Source organism: Gambusia affinis, linkage group LG02, assembly GCF_019740435.1.
Source record: "Gambusia affinis linkage group LG02, SWU_Gaff_1.0, whole genome shotgun sequence".
Taxonomy (NCBI): Eukaryota; Metazoa; Chordata; class Actinopteri; order Cyprinodontiformes; family Poeciliidae; genus Gambusia; species Gambusia affinis.
Genome location: NC_057869.1, coordinates 9183053 through 9206941, shown reverse-complemented (window position 1 = coordinate 9206941; position 23889 = coordinate 9183053). Strand labels below are relative to the sequence as shown.

The 23889-nt window shown below is 38.8% G+C and overlaps 2 protein-coding genes across 3 annotated transcripts; one reads left to right on the top strand and one right to left on the bottom strand.

Moving 5' to 3' along the window:
- Positions 1 to 321: 321 nt before the first annotated feature.
- si:ch1073-459b3.2 (growth arrest-specific protein 1) lies at positions 322 to 3031 on the top strand. The gene has a single exon (XM_044096467.1). The coding sequence runs from the start codon at positions 809 to 811 to the stop codon at positions 1550 to 1552; it is 744 nt and encodes a 247-aa protein (XP_043952402.1). The 5' UTR covers positions 322 to 808; the 3' UTR covers positions 1553 to 3031.
- A 3397-nt stretch (positions 3032 to 6428) lies between these two features.
- ulk3 (unc-51 like kinase 3) lies at positions 6429 to 23730 on the bottom strand. 2 transcript variants are annotated; one of them, XM_044135565.1, is made up of 17 exons: positions 23630 to 23730; positions 22946 to 23051; positions 22623 to 22763; positions 21822 to 21942; positions 21618 to 21713; positions 21259 to 21402; positions 19140 to 19222; positions 18200 to 18355; positions 17968 to 18073; positions 17804 to 17844; positions 15995 to 16097; positions 14632 to 14696; positions 14006 to 14084; positions 12390 to 12430; positions 9754 to 9801; positions 9547 to 9610; positions 6429 to 7433 (listed from the first exon to the last, which is right to left on the bottom strand). In XM_044135565.1, exons 1-17 carry the CDS (start codon positions 23650 to 23652, stop codon positions 7417 to 7419), a joined length of 1434 nt encoding a protein of 477 aa, XP_043991500.1. In that variant the 5' UTR covers positions 23653 to 23730; the 3' UTR covers positions 6429 to 7416. The 2 variants fall into 2 exon arrangements, with proteins under 2 accessions (XP_043991500.1, XP_043991508.1); XM_044135573.1 differs by having other exon boundaries at positions 6453 to 7433; positions 22946 to 23087; positions 23630 to 23718.
- Positions 23731 to 23889: the final 159 nt, after the last annotated feature.

Below are 23889 nucleotides of genomic sequence, written 5' to 3'. Positions count from 1 at the left end.
CAAACCTGACAGACTTTTTCTCTTCTTTTTTGGCGATAAATAAATAAAATTTTCTTCCTACTCCACAACTTAGCACTACTTTGTGTTGGTCTATCACATAAAATCCAAGAAAACCACACTGAAGTGTGGGTTTGAGTTTGATATGTCAGACATGTATGATTGTATGATTACTTTAGCAGTGCGCTGCAGTTTTTCGGATGTGTGGCGCTAGAAGTGGGTTTCCAATCTGCGACCAATCATTGACCAGGATGGTAAATGAAAGAAGAGAAAAGGAGGGGAGCCAGGGGGGCTGGTGGGGGGAGACTTTTTCCTTTCTTTTTTTCGACAGAGGGAGGGGTGTTGTGGAGAAATGCTCGTCGGACCGTGAAACGTTACAGCCAGAAGCAGGACAAAGACGCGCGTAGCGGGGCAGCATGATAGAACTATGTCTTCAACAACAACTCTGGGAAGCGGGGATGGATGCTAAAAGTTATATTTCTGGGTGAAACGAACCGAGGAGTTGTGAGAAACATTAGTGCTAAGAGCGGAACTTTGGATAGCTCTTAGACTGCAGACCCGAGGCTCCTGGTTTGGAAAGCGCATATTTCCAGAGATGACTGTTTCTGCGCTCTTTCTCTACTTCGCAGCCGCTCCTGGTTGCTTCTGCTATTACGAAGCCCAACAACAGGAAGCAAGACCAACACGGGTGCAGGCTTGTGGAACATTTGTACATATACCTCGATGGTAACAAAACCTCTGTCGGACCTTCGCTTGCTTGACTTGTTCCGATCCTGATGTGCACGTCACACGCCTCAAACTTCAGCCAAGCATGAGATGTCAGTGCAGCTCGCTGGCGCTTCTACTGTGGCTGCTGGTGGCTTTGGACGCCCAGCTAGTCTGCTGGCGGGCGATCCTTCAGTGCCACAACGAGCTCGAGTGTGAGCTCGCCTACAACCAATACTTGGCGGCATGCGAGGGGATCATCCGCGGGACGAGGAGCCATTGCCCGAGCCACTGCATCCAGGCGCTGATCCGGCTCAACAACACCCGCAGCGGGCCGGATCTGGAGACCTGTGACTGCGCGAAGGACCCGAACTGCCTCGGCGCGAAGCAGGCCATAGAGCCGTGCCTGCCCCGCAGACACCCCAGTGATGCAGGGGGCATCGGCTGCATGGAGGCCCGCCAGCGGTGTGAGGAGGACAGCAGCTGCCACGCCTCCCTCACGGCCTACCTGTCGTACTGCGGGCAGCTGTTCAACGGCAGGCGGTGCTCCTCCAGGTGCAACGCCACCATCCAGCAGATGCTGTTCATCCCCAACGGCATGCTGCTGAACCGCTGCGTTTGTGACGGCGTGGAGAGACCTTTCTGCGAGGTGGTCAAGGAGAACATGAGCAAGCTTTGTTCCATTGGGGACCACAGCGTTGCTTCTGACCAACCTGAAGTGGAGGAGATCTATCCCGATGAGGAGGATTATCGAAAAGTTGACAGAGAGGAGGCTTACACTGACAGCTCCTCTGCGTGCCAGAGGTTACCCAGCTTCATGATGTTTGTCTTTCTATGGATATTATTCTGAGGAGATGGATTGCCGACTGGAATGTTTGGATTTATCAATCAATGGGAGACCTTTTTCTTTGAGAGCGCAAACCCCAGGATAAAGGATATGACTGGGCCTCTCTGACATAGAGCGCAGAAGTGTTGTCAAAAATACCTTAACTATTTTCTTTTACGTGATAGGAAATGACCTGAAGCAGACTTTGCTGGGAACATTTTGAGTGCCTTTAAACAGCTCTTGTTTATTTGGTTAGCTTTCATTGTTTCTTAAAGTGTGGCTTTGTTAAGAGTTTAGGCAAACAGTGGAGCCATCCAGCCTCTGTTTGCTCTCCTCTCCATTGCAGAGGCCTTAGCATTGTTGCAGTAACCACACTTCAAATATTTGTGGGAACCCGGACAGGCGAGGGTGTGGGTCTGACTACTTAAATTAACTGAAGTGCTTCTCTAGCACTACTGCTTGTCCCCCTCCCCCATCCGAGATAGTTTTATTGAACTCTTCCTGACTTTTCCCCACCCCTCTCTTCCTCCTTCCTGCAGCCTGGATCCCCTAAAAGCTTGTAAAAGCTCCCTGACGTTATTATTGCTTTCACACTGCTAACAACACTTTGAGAAAATCAGCTGCCAAAATGGGTGAACATAAAATGTCTGCATTTTGTTCTCAGCATTTGCTGAAGTCATCAAAAAGCAGAATTTTCTTTTAACCCAATTTGTAGTTTAAAGCACAAGGAAATGTCTTCTTTTAGTGGAAAACATGACATTTAAACACAAGGGGAGTAAAATCATTATCTAAAATGCACACTTCACAATTATATTAAAAAGTTATGCAAATATAAAATTTTTAAAAATAAGCAATTGAGACATCCAGGCACTGTGGAGAGTTAAATGTGTGTTTCTGTGTCTTATTTAAGGATATCTTAATAGATTTTTTTGTCACCAGTTTCTTTTGTAAATTTCTGTAAACAGGCAAAGCCCAAATTAGCACAAGAGATTACTTGCACAAATTCACAGTGAGGTTTATTGCTTTCAAAGACGTGCCTTGAATGCTTTTACAGTGCTAGTTTTAGGCTGAGTGAATTAGCCACGCACCACATTTAAACCGAGGTGCTAATGTGACCCATTTAAATGTCTGCACCAATAGAAAATGTGATTCAAACCAGCCGGGTTTTTTTTCACTCTTATCCCATCTCTTCTTCGTCTGCCTTTTTTAAGCTGTATAGTCTTGGAGGGAAAGTTGCAGTGGTGCTGCCATCTTTGCCACTTGAAATTAAATCTTGAACTGTATTGTATGTTAAGTTATGAAACATAACTTAACATACAACATGAATATGAAGCAAAAAAAGGTTTCACCTATATCCAGTTAGGATAAACATACAAATGTAGATCAGATTCAGTGTGAAGAAACCAGACAGTTTTGCATCGTTTCTAGAAAAGTAGCAATAATATGAATTCAGAGAAAGCTTTTCCACATGGAGGTTTTATAATAAAATATGTATGACCTAAACAAGTGTCATGTTGTGTTTTGACAAAGAAATGAATCGATATATGGAGTTTTAAGAACAATATGTTTGGATTATTATTTGTTTGTCATGTATTTTGTCAAATTCCAAGGAGAATTTTTAATCTGTATGTGTGCATAGCCTGTAGTGATACCACGAACATTTGGAGCTGACTGGAACAAAAGGTAGTTCTACAAAGTTTTGACTCAGTGGGGATGAACACAACTGCACCCAACTCTTAATTTTTTCATGTATTATTTCCCTTTTCACTTCACTTGCTTAGTTTTGCAAGTCATAACTTTCTTAGTTATGACTTGCAAAACTAAGCAAGTCATAATTTATACTCTTTTGCCAGGGGTTTATCAGTATATCCTCATGCTCTGATTGACACCATGAAATACAGCAAATGACCACCAAAAATAATTTATTGTTGGTCAAACTGTCTGTCCTGTTTCAGCGTTGGACTGTCTCACTAAGCCCTGCATGTGGCTGTTTTCCCTGCTGATTCTTAAAGGATTAGGTCAGTGTAATTGAAACCTAGTGAGGAATTTTAAGTGTCTAGTCATTGCTCAGTCCACTTTTACTAGAAACAAATGGCAATTCAGGAGTCTACGTTAAGGCTTCAGTTAAAATGATACCATCAGCCCTGTAAGAAAATCTGCTAAAAGCTTTACTTGGCATTTCAGACGTCAACAATATGACCCACTTTAAAAGAGAGTTGCCATTTGGGGCTTCTTCCCAGCCTTCTAAGATATCTACAAGTCATTGACAAACTATAAAAATACCATTAGGTGTTGCTGCTTTGTGTGAGCAACACATCTGTTCTATACTTTCTGTCAGAGCGGAACAAATGTGAACAGGCAATAGCAGGTGGGAAACAATAGTGGCTAAACCCATCATTTGTTTGAAGACTGGCATATTGCCTTGTTAAAGTGTTAACACTATTTGTACTTTTTCACAGTCATGCCATCTTAAAATCAAAATCTACAATATATATGTTATTTTGATATTATGTGACAATCAAGCACTAAGTAGTGGATAATTGTGAAGTGGGAGGGAAATGTCATGAAGCTTAAAGATTTCTGACATGTCTGAAAAGTGTGGCATGCTGTCTCACCGGCTTGTTGAAAATGGCAAAATATGACTTCTTAAGGCTTTCTTTCAAAAACAGCTGCATGTATAATAACCATAAATTACACACAGATAGATATAGACTCTACCAGTACTGAATGCACAGGAACTCCGCACTTTTCAGATTTTTATTTGTAAAACAAAAAGGGAAAATGAATGCCAAAAATCCCTCCATCACAATTGCATGTTACTTTGTGTTCGTCTATTGCATAAAATCTTGATCAAACACATTTAAGTTTGAAGTTGTTCGACTAAATGTATATAAGTTGATGCTGTGAGAAGACTTTTGCATTCCACTCCATGTGAGCAAACAGGTGGTAGAGTTTTGTGTCTCCAAGCACTGAACAGATTGTCTTAATTTTGTTTTAACTGAGGGATGGCTCTGTGACAGTTAGAGTGATTTAAAGTGACTCATAGCTACAGAGCAGCATTATTAGATCCAGTTTACAGAGGCTGTCTTCAGTTCAGTCTGTCTTAATCACTGCCATGCATCCCAAGGTTCTCCAAAACAACCAGCCCACCCCCTCAAATCCCTTCTGGCCTCCCTCCAGCCAGTTCTGGGAGCAAAATCAAAACAAACATGGCCAGAGAAGCCTTGGGGACTTGAGTGTTTTTGGTGGGGTTGAGGGTTACAGAGGCAGCAGTGTGCTGGAGCCCATTTTCTAAATTATCTTTATTCAACATTCCTTTAAAACAACCCTCAACCCAACCACCCCAGCTCCGTAGACCCACACTCTTCTGTTCAATGCTCCAGAGTGAGAGCCACCCCAGGGATTTCAAGGCTCTTGTCTTGCAGAAGAACAGAATGTGTATGGAGCACAGTGAATGACCAGCCTGCTCTGTGTGGGGATCATGAGGTCCAGGTTAACCAGTCCAAACTGCAAAGACCTGTCTTTGCGCAGGACACTGATATCAGGTCCACTCAGAGAGAGGGGATTCTTGTGTGCTTGGTGCTGAAACAAAATGGAGGCCAATCAGAGCCACAGAGGTACAGGTTGTGGTTGAGGGGAAAACTGGGTTATGTTTTTTCATCTCGAGATGCTGCTCCCTGAGCTGTATCACTGGAAGAGCAATCACAAAACTTTTTTATTCTTTTTTTTTGTGGGGCAACATAAATTGGCAGCACTCCCAGAATTAAGCAACAAAGAAATCACGAGGGTCACAAAGGAAGCCAAAGTTTTCCTGGCAGCAACTTGCTCATGTCCTGATTAAAGCGAAGAAACCGAGCCAAACGGTGATGGCACCCACAGCCAATTAGAGCTACGAGCCGCATGGTTCTCCGTCCTGGATGTTTCAAATCGGAGCTGCGTGGCTCTCTCTTTTACAGCAAAAGCTTTTACAGCTGGCGCAACAGGTGGAACGTGTCTTGAGTTCTCTGGTTTTCGAGCCAGTAATTTCAAATCTGAGTTCTACACAGAAAAATTCTTCCAGAAATGACAAAGATTATTTAACAACATACAGATGGACAGAATTTAAACATTAATGAAACAAAACGGGAGAAGCTTTCAAAGAAAAAATTTCAAAATGTTTTGCGTTGATTCCTGTCAAGATATGTCAACATTGTTTGGCTTATTAAGGAACACATGAGGAGCAGCGAATACACGAGGGTTGTTGACAGTGCCAAGATCTTCTTCCTGGCTCTAATTAGTTGTTTCTGACAGCGCAGTGTATTTCTGCAGTTGACAGCATACCCATAGGAAGAAAAACTCATTTTTTTCATAGATATGTCTCATATTGTAATGTTACAACATACTAACAGTTCTGACAAATACGTAGAAAGCATTTCTTATAAAAGTTACATACTTAAAAGTTTAAAATATTATTCCTTTTTAAAACTTTAATATGTAAGAGCATAGTAGGATTAGTTCATCTTGGCGCTGATTCTAGTCATGAGAAATATACTTAAATCTGCTTGCGATTTGTTTTACATTAAAGTTATTGCAACATAAAAAAGCACAAATTCCTTCTTCAGTTTGATATACAAAAATATCAAACTGATTAGTCTATGAAGTTAAATATAATTTATTGTGGAAGTTTTTAGATTCAGCCTATGTCCATTCAAAACTGTCATATTTTAGTAATTTCTCATAACATCTTTGTTTTTCCAGGATACTCTGCTTACACCATGGAGTCCATGCTTAGCTCTATCATATGATCCCAGCAGTTTTGCTCTCAAAGATCGACCAAAATGCAGACATTTAAAAATGTTACTGTTAATATGTGATATCGACAACTGGGCAGAAAAGAAAAAAGTCAACTTTGAAGATCAGATTTTTTGTATAATATTCATCTTTATTATTATTTTGTCTTCCAATAAATACACAATAAAAACAAGTTTGGTATTAAAAAAAAAAAGTAAACCATACAGCAGTGTGGAAATTGCAGCTGTCTAAAAATCTTCCCTTTAGGAATATTTTTTTCAACTGGATCCAAGGTACAAAAGAACTCAGTATATCTGTTCAGCTTGTTAATCTTTAACAGAAGCCTTGGAGGATTTGTGAGGAGGTCAGATACAGATCCCCACCCAAACCTAAACACAACGCCAGTGCAAGTGCTTCAGGAACCACACCTCTGATGAGGATTCAGTCAGTGATGAGAGCATGATGAGCCTGTGCTTGACCCACAGTAAAGGAAATGGAGAACTTGCACAAATCTGACTAGTTAACAGTACGTTTCTAAACACCAGTGATTAAACATTACGGTTCATATTTGATTGTGTTTGCATTTTGTGCAACTCCTAAGCATGCTGAAAGGACCTGTCGATGCCGTGTGATAACTAATGCAGCAGTCTCAGTTTAACTCATTTAGCATAACAGTGTTGGTATTGTCAGACAAGCTGTCCAGAATTTCCATATCAATGGCGTGTCTGGAGGAGGGGATTGAGGCTCAGCTCGCTAACAACACACAGTAAAAGGAAGGAAACTTTCACATTCACCAATGTGCAAATCCAAAATTCAAGAGCTACTTTCAGGACTTTAGCACCCTCTGGTCTCCCTTATTAAAAATGAAACAACAACATTTAAACCGAGTCCTTTACCTGCCAATTCATTTGGTTTAGGGACCTTTAAAGCAGCAGCCAAAACACTGTCCACCTTTGGTTGGCAACTGTCGCATCCCACCCAGACAGTGAGCTCAGTTGGTTAGGATGTGGTGTACTTTGGCCCCTGCAAAGGCCTGGTGTGGTGAGGTTGCCATGTCCATCCTGAACACTGACAGACGACCTACAGGACATTCCTGGGTTTCACAGCTGCTGCTCTGCTCACTGCAAGCTGCACGCTGAGAAGGAACAGGAGACTCATGTTATTCATCAATGCCACACGCACCAAATAAAAAGGTTTCCCATCATATTTTAGGTAATTCATAAGGACAGGGTGGCAATCACATTTGTCATCATGTATTATGTGATGATGATATCATTGAAAAGTTAATTGATTTCAGTAATCCAATACAAAAAGTCATTAATTATACAAATTTGCTATGCACAGTAATGCTTTCTGAGCATTTATCTCATTTAATTTTGAGGATTATGGTTTACATTTAATGAAACCCCATAATTCAGTTTATTAGTCAGAATACTTCATTTGACCAATAATACATTATTTTTGTAAAGTGGGACGGTGGACAAATACCAGCAGATGACACGACTCCTCAGATCAGACCAGTGTGGAAACGTCACACTGGACTTCAAGCAACTCTTCACTCTTTCTCCAAAGTGAGAACTTAAATTTCAAATGAAATGCAAACTTTGGACTAGTGACCTACAGTCAGGTCTTTTTTCACTGTACCCATCCAGGTCCAGGAGTGATATTACACAAGCAGTGAGAGTTACAGCTTGTGTATCAGGTGTGGCGACTCTTGAAGGAACAGTCTAAAGCTTGGGAGATTTCCACTAACGGCTTTTGTCAGCCTGTGGCTTGTGCACCATTCTATGGCAAAATATTTTCCATCCACTCAACTTTCTAATAATATAACTTTCATTCATTACTCTATAAAGAAGTAGCTTCCATGCTGTGGCTTAACATCCTTGTGGAGAGTGTTAGTGACTGTCAGACACCCTCCACATCAGTCTGCTCCTTGATTGTGAAGGCCATGACATTTCTGTATTTTATAAATTATTATTAAATAATTAATTCTTACAAATCTTTAACTCTACGTCATAATAATAAAAATGAACAGAAATTTGGTCTTGTAATGTATGATAAGTGTATGAATAAAAATAAAGTAACTTATTTTTGATTGTTTGGAAGAAGTTATTTCCCTGCTATGAAAAACATCAATATGAATCCTCTTTATTATATAATTATTCATCCAGAATGTCTTGCTCCATAAATCAACAATTATGGCTGTTTCCAAAGGATGAATGTCTGCTGCTACTTATTTACTCATAAGGTTTGGAAACACTTGTGTAAGAGGAACGTTGTGTTTTCGCCCCTTCTGTTCCTTACTTCCCATGCGCCCTCAGTTAACAAGTCTTTGAGGGTCTTTTGGGCTTTAGAAGAGGCTATATTTGTAATAAAACAAGAACACTGCCTGCTGCTCTGCTGTCTCAGAGTTACAGTGTGATGATTCTCAGCATTTTGCTGCATTTTCTGGTGTAGTCCCAGGCCACCAGACAGGCATGGGCGTTGGTGCGACCCAATCTGGAGCAGCTGCTGTTGGATCCAGGCCAGCCGGTAAGCCCGACTGTAGTTTGGTTTCATTAAAACAACAGCGGCAGGGTAAGAAGCCACATTCTTCATAAAGCTAGAGCAGCCTGCTGACTTCTTAGTGCCCTGCCCCCTTTCCTTATTTTTTTTAAATTCATAATTCCTGAGGAATTTATTCCTGAGAACAGGATATTGTCTGGGCTTTAGGTGTCCACTAGCAATCTTGGAGTTAAGCCCGGAAAATACTCTGAATTAGGGCTTTGTCTATATATGTAACCACTGTGGAGATCCAGGTATATTAAAAGCCAAGTAATGGTACGCTGTGGTCCAGCTGCATATGAAAATATGTAACATCCAGTCGCTGAGTATTTAATAGAAATAAGAAACTGTTATTTCTCCAAGGGTTTGTGTTTTAAGGGTCAGTCTTTTTTTGCATCATGTTTCATTTTCACAAGTCGGGCTTTACAAGAGCACCAAGCTGCACAGAGCTGTCCAAAAGCAAAATCAAAGAGCCTGAACGTCCTACAGGGTGGCAAGCAACACAGCAAGATGGTGGCTCATATTTAACCAGTGGAAAAAAACGTTAATGAAAGGATATTTTATTGCAGTTTGTGGCACCGAATGCTTGCCACATTCCTCTAACAGCCCCGCTATGTTTTTACTTATCAGCGTAGCTGAAAATACTGGAGTACAACGCTGCTGGTTTAATGAAATGGTTTACTCAGCGTAACAGGGAAACTCACAGCTTCTGACAGATTCTGCAAGAGATTCCCGATCCAGAGACACATCCCTCTCAGTCTCTTCCATCTGAAAATGGAGACAAACAACAATCTACTGAAGTTAAGATCATCAACAGCATTCTATGAACCATTTTATTACCATTTAAAAAGAAGTCAAAATAAGTAATTATCCTTAGAAAATTGCTTGATAGGAAAGCCAGTATATTTTACCTTGATATGCTTCTTGAGGTATTCAGCTCGGGTCATGAGGCTTTTTATCTGACAGGAGACATAAAAGTTTCCATAAATAACATATTGCGCCCTGAAAACAAGGGTGTGTTCACTACAGTTGTTAACTTTTATAGAGAGCACAATTTTTGCTGATGTTATTTTAGTGATGGCTCCAGAGGCAGATGTAGAGAATTCATCTGATGTAATCAAATATCAAGGCAACATGTGACTCAGAGAAAGTGTAGATGGCCCAGGTTTGATTCCCATTCCTGGGTCATTTACTACATGGCCTCCCCTTCTTTGAAACTACTAATGAGTAAAGGCCACGTGTGGCAAAATAAACAAACAAACAATAAAAAAACACTTACAATAAACCCCCCAACTTACTAAAATATCCAAGCTATATCTAAATATTTGCACATATATTGTCAGAACAAAATCCCCAATGAGTTTAACATACAATGTTTTGCAAAACAATATTTTTTCAAACATTTATTACATTACATTATTGGTATGTGTGACAAAGCAATACATAGTAGTGCATTATTGTGAAATAGAAGGAAAATTATACAATGGACTATATTTGCTATATTTATTAGTCAGACTACTAAGAGGGAGTGAACATAGGTGAACACCACACATTTAAGATGATTTGTTTTCCTTCCACTTTCAAAAAAATCCCAGAGTTTGAGCAGTATCAATAATTTTGCATAAAGTAACTGACTACAATCTAACATTCTAACTCTTGCTAAGGTTTTCCACATTTTTCTTTGATATTTTTTTATAGGTCATGTTTTAAACATTTGCAACTGGTAACAGTTGTTAGCAGGTTGCTATAAATCCTCTGGTGATTCAGAAGGTTTTTGACTCTGTAACACCTGCGTGTGTCGTCAAACCTTCTTGGGTTGAGCTGCAGCAACATTTAAAGATTGAACTAACAAACTGCAGACACCTAAGAGCTCTGCAACGTTCCTTCAAGAGTCATTAGATGCAATAATCATTTTAACCGCCGCTACTCAAGATCCGGTTCCGATTCTGATATTATCCCACCACAGAACTTTAATCAAGATCCCTCTAATCAGCAAGAACAACAAATGTGGGAGACATACATGGGTAAGTGGAACATGACACTGAAAGACATAAGGACAATAATAACTATGAGGAGCCAGAATAAGAAACTCTAAAAGAAGGATTTTCTAAAATAGTTATGAACACAAACCTAGGCAGCGTGTGTCGGCTGTTTCGGGTTCTAACAAACACACATGCTTTTAATTTACCCCTCTCTTCCCGAACACCGCCTCCCGATGCTGCATTAGATTATTACAACCGCATCTGAATTTACTTAAGGCAAGCACCCATAAAACTTCAAACAGGGAGGTCCATGAGGCCCACTCAGGGCCCTGCCCTCCCTCTGGGGGTTGGTTGGTGAAATATGATGTTTTGTTGGTTCAGCTGCTAGATAAACAATGGACCAAAAGAAAACACTTACAGAGAATCAACAGCAAACCTACACAGGTAATAAAAGACTCATTTGAGGGTTTTGAGGGATTGTTTCTGTTCTAATCTAGTCTTTCTAGATTATCAAAATGCACAATCATGCAAGAATTTTCTGATATTTTCATTCGATTCTAAGAATTAAAAATTTTTCTTCATTATATATAAATTTATACAAAAATTAATTTTCTCACCAAAGAGCTCTTTTGGTGCAAAGAGCTGTTTAGCTGCTATTGCAGCTAAACAGTTTTGGAAACTCAAATTTAGCACGCTCTAGATCTGCTATAAAAGCCTGAGATGTCATATTTTTGAGTAAAATTTGGCTTGCTGATTACATGTCTGATAAAGGTCATTCATGCCTAATTACTAATTTTGGCTGGGCAGTCAAATCGAGGATGACAGTTGGTGGTTCTCTCTGCCACATGAGAATTATAGATGGTGCTGTGGTGTTGGTGACTTTAACTGCTGCAGAAATATCTCAGAGTTCAGCCATTATTTTCATAGCTTGGTTTGTCTTGGTCGTGAAATCTTATAACAAAGTAAAAACAGACAGTTTCTCATATTTTCAGTATCTGAACTTTTAGAGGACACAACCAGCTGTAGCTCGTAAAGCTGCGTTGACAAGATAAATCTGATATGACAGCTGTGTCTCCTTAACTGTCTTCAATAAACTTCAGTAGGCACATATCTATGCGTTAGATGAAAGGGAAGGACCTAACAATGAACCGTCCCTATACTTTTTCCATGTGACATAATAGTTGAATCTGTTCAATTTAAGAAACTGTCAACAACAGTGGCTCATTTTCACCGACAGACTTTACTGGCTCCATGAAATTCATTTGTGATGGCGTGTTCACTAGGGGTGAACCGATTGCAGTTTTCTGTCTGATCAGCAATCGCTAAAAAGCCTGATGCGATTTTGGATGATACCAATGTTTTTCTTTGAACAATCGTTAAATATAGCGACAAAGTCGATAAGTTGGCAACAGTGGGGTGACTATTGTTAAGCACGCACATGAAAAAGTGACCTGGTGGGTGAGTCTGTCAGTCAGCCCTCTCTCACAGCAGAGCAAATGGATGATCTGTAGATAGGTACAAATCTTGTTGGTGCTAAAAGTAGAACCATTGCTTCACCCACTCACCTCATTGTGGAGCAGCTCTCTCCTGCGACCCTGGGGCTCAGCTGGATTGAGTAGAGAGTGGGATAAAAAAGAAAAAGAGCAGAGAAATAATGAAACTAAAATAGGTGGGGAGTCTAGTATCTAATCACTTTTGTTCAAGAAGAGGCGACCTACTAGATTAGATTTCACTAGTGTTTTGACTGGAGGCTGAAGAAGTGGAAATTTTTCTAATCTAGGCCATTGTTTTCATAGTCGGTTGTGCTGGAGGGTAGAGTGGCAGAAAGAGGAGAAAAGGGAGGAGGGCTCTGTGGCAGGGAGGTGCCCTGGGGAGCTGAACAGCAAAGAGCTTTTGGGTGAACAAAGAACCAATGTTTTCTCCCAACAATCACTGTGGTGGAATCTGCTGCACAACAACACACTCTGACAGTGGAGAAACGGGAATTACTTCTCCATAGACAACCTGGAGACCTTTCTTAGCACATCTAATTTGATGTTGCTTACATAAAGAGTTTCTTCAGTTTCATCCCCACAACACATTTAAGTAATAAAGTTGTGGTAACAGGGATAATAGTTTTTGTTTGTCTCCAGGCTTCAGTAACACACACATTTGAAATATGGTGTCTGAAGTGGAAGCAGATGACAGAGCTTTCATACCACACACAGGGCACTGGCAGCCGGTCTCATCCCAGCTCAAAGCCACATCTGGATGACTCTGTCCCACCTCTTCCATTAGGCTGATCTCCCAGATGAGCTCATCAACCAGGCCTAATGGACGCCAAGCCACAGAGTGAGTTGCTGGAGTGTCTCCTGTTACTCCCATGTCTGTTACTTAAAACACTCCAAATCTTCATTACTCCTTCTTAGTGATCTAATCTCACATTTGAAGTTTCGCCTCTTTCTGTCTACATATGATTTCTGTAGTATCATATTGTTTAGCAAATTTGTAAGCTCATCTCTAACAAAGCAGTCCTTCCCTGCTCTAAAGCAGGACAATAAATCAATACGATGGAAAATTCAATATTCAATGTAGAATATATTCATTGAACTCCACTCCAGAATTGCACAGCATTCTGGGGGATATAGGAAGAGGACAGGCTTTAGTCAATCAACCTCTCACACTAAGCTAAGATGAGCGACATCAACTCACTCACTCATTCTTTGGTTACCTAGCAACAACATGTCGAGTAACTTGAACAGGAGCAGTTACAATTTCGCCCCATGCGTCATAACTATTTAAAAATAAAATGATGTGGACTGAAAACTATGGATAAAGCAGGAAATATTATGCCACTTGTTCGCCAATATGTAACAGTATAATATTCAATATTGTGATACGTTTGTCAACCCTTCCCCGATCACTAGGCTCAATCTCAGAATGCAGATGAATAATACGTTTTGGGAATGTAAAATAGTGTACATTTCTTCCTAAAATGTTCCTGAACTTAACTTTGATATCAAGTAAGTTTAGGAACTTACCTGAACTTACTTACCTGATAAAGTCTGTACTTTCTTTAAGTTAAGTTTAAGTTCAATTTTTCAATTTTAATGCAATATTAATATTGTATTAATATTGATCTTAATGCAATATCAATATTTCCTTAAATTCAGAACATTATGCAATAAATGCATTTGGTTACCTGCTAATGCCAACAGTAGCTCTCCTAAGCATTGCTGGTACATATCCAAAGCTTCAAGATCATCTGATTCATTCTCCTCCTATGAAAGCAGATTTAGATGATCAGAACTGTTGACACTGACCAAATCAAATCACAATAAACAATAAAGAAGTCCCATAAAAATCACATTACTTATTTATTCATTCTTGGTTTTCTAAAGGTTCAGTTTGTAAGCACAAGATGTTGGAAAAGTATTCACACACTATTACATATGGAAATGCATATGGGATAGAGTGAAATCATAAGGATCATATTTAAACCTTCCTACTAAAGAAACTCTCAAAAGTGTGGTGTGCATTTATATTTAGGGTCCTTCATAATTTTTTCTGTGGATTCTTTTATTTTATGTCTTCAGCAGTAAATTAAACATGCAGTATTTTATTAAAACAAAGTGGAACAGAACACATTTTTGTAGGAGTTATTGTCTGAAAAGGAACCTCGGACAGCTGTCTTAACAGTGGGTGTATTGTTTCCTAACTTTCTGGGAAAAAGTTTTTATTGGTGTAGAAAATGTTTTTAGTCTATTCCCAGAGACACCAACAAGAACATTCTTCAAAAGCCTTTCATATCACATCTCAGTGTCTAACCTTAGCAATGGCAGTAGAGGCCATCTCCAAGGCAGCTAGGAGACGTGGTTGGTCTTTAGACATTTCTATAAAAAAATAAAATACATTTCTAAATTCAGTAATAGTGCCTGTGAAGAAAAAAAAGTAGCTTACAGCTCACAGTCATTTAACTCATAAAAAGGACTGCTGAAAACACCAAGGATTCATGATTTGGATACATTTTGAACATTAAAAAAGGCAGAAAAACAGTGCATAAAGTTAAAGTCAGTAGATTATATACAGTACTAAATGTCATCAAGATAATTTTGGTGGTTTCAATAATGTATTTGAACTGTTCTCAGGTCTAATAACTGTTTCAAGGGTGGAATAAACAGAAAGGCACAACCTCAGTGGAAAAATAAACAAAAAAACTGGGTTCCAAAATTTGAATGTAGTGCAGATTTTCTCCACACTTCTGCATACAAATAAATTGCCCCATACCAAGTTCTTGAGATACCATTAAATCAATCAAGTTTATCTGTATAGTACATGTCAGTAATAAGGACGTTCAAAGTGCTTTACAACATAAAAACATAATAATAAGAAGTCATAGAAACAACATACAACCAATTATTGAAAAGGCAGTGAAATATTATATATTACAAATATTACATTTTGAGTAGTGCCATCATCAAGATCATCAATGAACGTTGAATATATTGGTCAATGTTCCATTTATTATGGTTCTAAAGCAACTTTAAACCACATTTTCTTTGCAGTTAATAAGATCCTGGCACAATTCTGGGTCCAGTCCTCTTGCCATGTATTTTAGAGCAAAAGCACTGCGGTTGTGGCCTTCTAGACACTAAACGTTAGCATACTTTGTCCATTGCAAAACCACATTTGTTGAGTGACTGGAATCATTGACTTGCTGGAATACTGTGCCTAAATTTCAAGCATCTGACCCAAACTATCACAACCAATAAAAGGATATTGGTTAGGATGTTAAAGAAAAACCCAGGAACCTCCATGGTTCAAGATGCTGGAAATATTAGTTTAATTATGCTAGTTTTAATTATGCTTAACTTTAACGCATGTTGAACTATTAGACTGATCCTGATTGTTTTGAGTAGGCCTCACTTCAGGATAGTTTTAGACTCATGGTTTAATAAATATATAACTTAATCATTAGAACATTTTCTTTAGATATAATGATCCCGATTTGATTAAAATTAGTCTAATCAGTAGTTTTTTTATATTAGAACACATTCTTAAGGGTTTAGAAGTTATGTATTCATCTGAAAATGTTTTAGTTCATTATAACCAAAGGAGGTGAAAACTAATCAGAAAATATCGAGTGTTTTAAGAACTAATTGGAAACAAAGGCAAGGGGTATGCTCTTTACCTCGGAGGACATCTCTGGATGTCTTAGCCTCCTCGAAGCTCCGCTTGTTGTCCGAAGCAAGAAGGGCTTTCAGTTCCTCAGCTCTCGACACATACTGCCTGACCTGTGGGTTGAACTCTTACAATGACTTCTTTAACCAACAAACATTTTTCCACTTACACTGCATGCCACTAAAAAGGGCAGATAGAGAAAGTATATTGTTGTTATTTGTAGTGTTCAGCAACATATCACAATTGGCTTTACCATACCCTTTTCTTTGACACAGGTGGACAAATCTCTGAAATATAAATGTTTTAAAACCTCAATAGCTGTTGTGCTCAAAAAAGGAATTTGTTTGAATGCCATCATATGTCAACATCACTCTGATGTCATTTTACCCATTCAGAAAAAGAACATAAAAGGTTTACAATAATCCTTGCTTAATTGTAACTTTAAATAGTGAGTGATGTGTAAAAACCCATGCTTGAAAAAGAGTGGAGAAAAGCCTAGTAACTGCATACTATTTTGTAAAGAGTAATATACTCTGGATATTTGTTCTCTGTCTCAGGCTAAAGAATGTGCTTTAGAAAAAGTAATAGAATCCAAGTTATTATTAGCTGTCAAATGTGATAAATCTCTTGGGCTACCCCAAGACTGCCTCTGATTGGTTGTCATGACGACTCCTCCCCTGGAATAACACACTGGCAAGAGAAAAGCTCCGTCTGGGTTCTGCAAAGTGTTTTGTTTGAACACATTTACTTTACTACATTTATCTTGTTTTGCTGCAGAAAAATATTTTTTGCCTTTCTTCCATAAATTAGAGATTTGCTGTTCATTCATTGGTAAATTAAAACCATGGTGCTTAATTCTTTCTCTAGCCATGTTTTCGTTGCTGAAACCTGAGCAATCAAAGTGACTCCAAAACTTGAGATTCATCTAACTTTGTATTTCTTTCCCCCACATTACCATTACGTATTTGAACTTAAAACTAGTCTACGAGTTTATTTCTCTAGGATATTGAGAGATCAATAAAGTATTGATAAATTTAGACTATAATCAGTTTAAGACGTTATAATGAAAGTTTGTCACAACACTACTTCCTTTTGGCACTGTTTTTTAAAGTAATATTAGAATTACTGTCTTCTGTTCTGCTTTTTTGTTTGTGCATTTGGTTTTCCCAATTAAATCATTAGTAAATATATTTTAGCTTGAGCACAATTACTTTTAAATCAGTGGTGCCCAAAGTGGGTATTGGAGGGCCGGCCTCCGGCATATTTTAGTTCTCCCTGGTTTAATGCACCTGGATCCAATGATGGCTCGTTAGAAGCCCTAAGAAGAACATTGACATGCTGAAAAGGTTGTTACTACCACCAGGGAGAGAACTAAAACATGCAGAATGCCGCCTGCGAGGACCCACTTTGGACACCCTGTTTTAAATTATTGTCAACAACAAGGGTGCCCAAAGTTGGTTCTAGAGGGTCGGCATCCTGCACGTTTTAGTTCTTTCCCTGGTGGTACAATCAACCTTTTCAGCATGTCAGTGTTCTTCTTAGGCTTTCTAATGGGCCATCATTCGATTCCAGATGCGTTAAACCAGGGAGAGAACTAAAACATGCAGGATGCCGGCCCTCGAAGACCAACTTTGGGCACCCCTTGTCTACAAGCTCACAATGATTCTTCTGATAACTTTAGTTAAATTGTTATCTTTGATCCTACATAAATCTTCTCCTTGTTAATCCTTTAGATTAACTCTGAGGTTATGTGGCTGACATAAAAATAATTGGCATAACTTATTCATGCTACATATATGAAAAGGTCCTTTACCCATACCTTCTGCCTGAGGGCATCTTTACGCTGTCGGTCTGTCTCATCTAGGGAAGAAGTGGAAATATTTCAGAATGAGCATTCCTTCTCATTTTATTGCGTTTGTGCAAAGAACATGCTGTGTAGACGATAAGCTACAGACAGGATATGAAAGTATATCTTGCCCTTACAGTAAATGGCGGGGACGAAGTGCTCGAGGGCACTGCAGTACAAAGACAGTGCTTCGGAGCGCTCCCCCTCCTGGTCCTTCTGCACGGCCTGCAGCACCAGCTCTTTCTTAAAATACCAATGAGAAAGAAACATCTGTTAATGTGAACTATTAAAACCATGCAAAATAACAATCGGCCTGTAGTGTTTGTGGTGCTAGTTTGTCCACAAGCTCATCTCTTCTCCTTCTCTTACTGCTTTCACTATGCTGTCTGGGCTTGGCATGTGCTCCATATCCAAAAAAGGGTGAGTGAAGAACTCCTCAAAGGTGATCCGGGCATCTGGATTTCGCTCGAGCAGCCTCAACAGAAGGTCTCTGCAGTCCTTGGAGACTCGGGCCCCAGGAGGGAGCTAATGCACAAAACACAACCTTATTATGTTGCGCGCCGTTCACAGGATGATCCAAGAAAACAAAGGACAGTGTTTTGTTAGCACAGAACCTTGTGTTCCACATCTCTACGTTCTGACAAAAGATGACCTTTAGAGTCAAGGTGTATCCCTGGATAACGCACAATGCTCTAATGTGATTCCACAAGTCAAAGCCTAATGCTTACTTGGGAATTCACTTGGCATGAAAGCACTTCTTCATCAAAAGTAAACACAGGCTGAACTTCCTGATGCCCAATTCAAACAGGGCTTATTTTGTATGTACCAGAAATCATAAACATAAATAACTTTTTGTTTAAAAAATATTTTGGACATCACAAATCTGAAAACATATATGATAAACATTCAGACACATTGTCTTCTAACAGAAGCAACTAGTAGTTTTGAACATCATATCTCTATGCAATTCTCTTCATTAACAAACCTGTTGTAGATGTTATCCCAAACAGGCTTTCTAAATGTAAGTGATGGAACCAGTCCTCCACAAATATAAAAACTCTGCCATCTAGTGGTATAAAGGCAGATTGACAAGAAAGAAGCTTCAAACATGACTACACTGATGCCTGTAGGGAATTTTAATTTCTCTCATTTCTAATCAGTCTGATTATGTATATCGGATTAAGAAATTAAAGGCAATTTAAAAACAATTTTACTTGTACTATTCCAGACAATGTTAAAATCCAGCACCGTTTGGAGGAACAAAACGGTGCTGCTTTGTTTACAATTAGTTTAAATTGTAAATGTTTACCTCGACTGGATGATTGCTTCGTATTTTCTCCTCCAGTTCAGCATATGACTTTGATGCAAATGGAGCTCGTCCAAACAGAGCCTCTGTGTGTATAGAAATAAATGAGAGAAATTTACAGATAGGGATAGATTCTTCATCAAATCAAACTAAATTAATGACATCAAGCTGATATTATCTGTCAGCAACTTTAAGTGTAAAATAAATAGTACTATTATAGAGTTTGAGCCTAATGCAATGCTCCTCTCATGTGTATTTTAAGCTATTTTCAGAATGAGCTGTTTTAGGATCTCCTGTCACTTTAAATCAAAATTTTCCAGACACCAAAAAGCATTAACTTATATAAACTTATTTCCAGTTTTGAGCGCATGGGCTGTTTTTACAAGCAGTAGAGAACAAAATGGAAGTACAAAAATGTGCAATATGTGAATTTTGAATAATAGTCCACTTTAAGGTCTTTGTCCTACTGGGAAGTAACCTCTGCCTCGGTCCCAACTCTTCTGCACCTCTGGTAGGTTTTCTATCACAATTTTCCGGCATAATATTAACTCCATCCATCCTCCCGTCAACTCTGACCAGTTAATGGTTTTTTTATGTTGGTTTAATAAATGAAATCTTAATAACAAACACTGAAATTTGCAGCTAGAATGTAACAAAATGTGAGAAGACTTTTGCGAGGCAATGCAAATGAGGCTTAAGACCTTTATACAGTACAGAACAACATTTTAAACCTCAATTCAAATCAATACAAACTGTATGAGTCTCCATGAAGAACAAGCAGTGCAATATTAATCAAACAGCTTGCAGCTTTTATTTTAGTGCCTCTGACTTTTTCCCCTTAAGATATGCTGCTGATTTGAGTGTGGGTGTTTGTGTACACAATTGTGTTTTTGCACATGACTGAGTGAAGTACTCCCTCTTCCACCAGAAAATATATTATATTGTTTAAAAGAAAGCGCTCCCATAAAGAGAACATTTGCTTAGTTTTATAAAAGATCTGTAAATTGTTGTAAAAGCTGGCTTTAGTTGATCCTCCTAATATTTCCTAAGGTCATTTATCGCATTAATAGGTCTATCACAATAACAAATTTTGATGGACAATAATTTGTCCCAGAAGTTATTGCGATTGTTGTTTTGAGACCATTTTCAAGTGATATACAAGTAATGGAATAATATAACAAAAATGCCTTCTGAAAGATCAATACACTTTAATGTCTGATGAACATTTAACACTGGAAATAGAAGGCATTTTAATTATACAAAATCAAAAAACAAATGTATGAAACAACAAAGAAAATGGGCAGTGAAGTCTTGTAAGCAAAATTGGTCTTCAAATTAGGAAAAAGTTGAGACCAAAGAACTTATCTGCGTATTATCCCTTTAAGGTCATCTACTGTATCACATCTTTTACATATACCTGTTTTCAGAGTGCAAATTGGTCACACTTCATTTCCTCTCTATTCTAACCAATTTCTACAGCATGTTGTATGTGTAACATTTGAAAACAGGAATATTCCCAAGCGGCGCTGACTGGCTGCTAATTGTTAATCATCCTGTGGTGCTCATTCAACTCATTGCTTCTCCAACTGGAAAATCACTGAATGCAGTAATGCAGAGGAATTAACTAAGTTCAACAGATTGACATGAAAGTGCTATTTTTTAGATACTGCATAAAAGAAATTAAATTGAGTAGTGAGTTGTGTTTGAGCTACCTGAAAAATTCTAATTTTCAAACACAATCTGGTGTCAAGAGCTCCAATCAACGGAAATAGTCCAGTTTGTGACTGCAACATTATGATTTTATTACTGTAATATTAATCCTATAAAGGGCCCTTCAACAGCCTGCCATTACATGATTAATGGTCCAATTCTGTTCTGACCTATTGAGCGCGCTCTTTCAAGCCGGCAGGTCCACTCCTGTGATTAATCTTTTCTTGTGAAAAGGCAGCCTTGTCAGGTTGTTATTAATAGCCATTAGAGGGGGCTCACACTTTATAGCTCAAGACCTGAGCAGTGTATATAAATTTATGTTAGTGACTGAAGATACTGTAAATGGATAAACTGAAGTTGTGCGTTTTTCATCTTGGAGGATTTCAAAAGAGATTTTTTAAAAAGCACTCACCATAAAGAATGACGCCAACTGACCACAGATCCACTCTAGAGTCATACTGGCGTCGGCACACCATCTCAGGAGCCATGTAGAGAGGAGAGCCTCTCAGCACACTCTTCTCATCCCACGGTGACATGTACTGGGCAAACCCAAAATCTAGACAGCAAGTCAAAATACTAAGCAATATGTTCTTTGTAAACGTTATTCCTTTTAATCCCAACAAAACATGTCGAGATTTGTCGTTTTAACCTGCATAAAGGTAAAAATGATCAAAGAATCTACATGCTTTTGCAAGGGATAGCTTCTATTAATTGTTTGTGTAGTAAATTCATAAGGGTTTGTGTTCAGTTTTTGGGTGGGAATGAGCTCACCTGCCAGTTTGAGGACCGAGCCGCTCAGTAGAATATTCTGGGGCTTCAAATCCAAGTGTGAGATATTCCGTTCATGAAGAAACTGAAGAGCGCAGGCTGTTTGTGCACAAATATGTAAACGTCACATAAAAAGACATGATCAGAAATGTTACCGGCTCTAAAAAGAAAAGTATACATGATTTGTTTAAACTTGTTATACCTTACCTATCTGCTGCAGGAAGCGCCGAGCCACACTCTCAGGTAAAATCCTGCGACTGCGAATAAACCGGGAGAGATCTCCCCCTGAACACCATTCCAGGATTAAATAAATATTCTCCACATCCCACTGAAAGAAATAAGAGACAAAAAATATTCAAGATTAGCTACAAGGTCTAAAATCTTCTGATTGCCACTTTCAGCCCTCACAACACAACGTGAGTGAGCATAAATAGTTTCTCATTTGGAAACACTCTTCTACCCCTGGATAATGAAAAAATTGATAGATAAATCCACAACCCAAAGGTGAAGAAAGGGGCCACAACATGACCTATGCATGGCTAGGATAGGTAGCGTCAATAGGGAATATACAACCAGACCATTCAGGTAATTGCAGGTGCAACTTGTGAGAGCAAACTTTGTCAGGTAATAAAATGTTTTGTTTTTACAGAATCTTTAACATTTTATGTGTTCTCCGATGTCCAAAGATGATGTTAATAATTAATCACACTATCCAAAAGTTCCTTCTGACTGTTTACCCATCTGCTATGTATAGAGTTTCAGACATAGATATGAACACAACTATCATAAGGTAAAGGTCTGACTACATCTGAACAGAAAAACCTGTGAATAAGTGATATATGGCATTCAAAAGGAATGTTAGACATTCAAACCTCACCATTTTGCTCTACAACACAAAGCTGCTTGATGAGTAACATTGTACACACTATTGTGTAAAAGTACAAAGCATACTTTCACATGCTAAAATTGGATGTGTGATTACAAAGCAATTATTCTACAAGCACATACCTGGAAGTCTTTGAGTTGGACTATATGAGGATGACGCACAGTCTTCAAGATTTCAATCTCTGTGAGAAGGTTTTCTGTTGAGGCCTTGTTGAGAGTTTTCTTCCCTACAACTTTCACTGCCACCACTTCTCGACTGTTCCCCTGTTAGATCACAATGCAGAGCTTAGATATCCCTCTTTGAAACTCGTAAAGACCATCAAGTCAAATCAAAACAGAAAACTTGTGAATCTGAAAAAAGTAATATTAATAAGAAACATTTAACTTACATACAACTTACTTACTAACATACAGAAAGGCTTCCATTTCCTCTTTCCTAAACTCACCTTTCTGTAGGCTTTGTAGACAGTAGCATATGTGCCACTGCCCAGGCGCTCTGTCAAGATGAAGTCTGCTAGTTTTGGAGGCGCAAAACTGGAGGTAGAGGCCATGCTGACAGAGCAACATCAGAGGTTCCCACAGTCACTTCTATGATGCAAAGTCAACATGTTGCTGTTAACTATTATACACACTGATCTTCAACCTTTAGTTGGAGGGTGAGATCAACAGCTTATCCACATCTCTCTGCTTTATACTGGTTAAATTGTCATACTCCCTGGGTTTATAGCTCATTTACGTCATAGAAGGCTTATCAATAAGCAGCACTGATTCATCTCTGTACACAGCGATGTATAATATACTAAGTTACTTTAACTGCTAATAGCTGTTGCTTCATGTAGCTCGAAAGTATGATACATGTATACGATTTAAAGACGAGTGTTAAAGTCTTTGAAACAAGAAAACAGCAGATGGGCTACTTATAAAACTAAATCTATTTCAGAGGTTGCTCTTGCTGTTGCTGTGCTGGCTACCCAAACTACAGCTAGCTAAGATATACTACTGACTGCATTGGAAATACTCAACACCAGTGTTTAACGTCTCCTTTTACCTTTAAATGCAAATGAAATACTCATAACGTTTCGTGGTTAATAAAAAAAAAAGTAACACGTATTGAAACAGTTTCCACAAACCTGTAGACAAATCCACCGCACATGAATGAAATGTTTACATTGCCCCTGACAGGCAGCCGAAGAGGAAGTCCGTCTCAAACTTTGTTACTGCCCCCCAGTGGAAGGTTCTGCTATTGCAGCTTAATGTCAGCATTTTTGTAAGATTTGTAGAGTAATATGATCTAACCCGTGGCTTATAGCCTCACTCAAGGTTTTCTCCTGTGTTTTTATTGGAAAATAACAAAACTGTCCCCTTGTTAAAAATAACAAAACTGTCTATC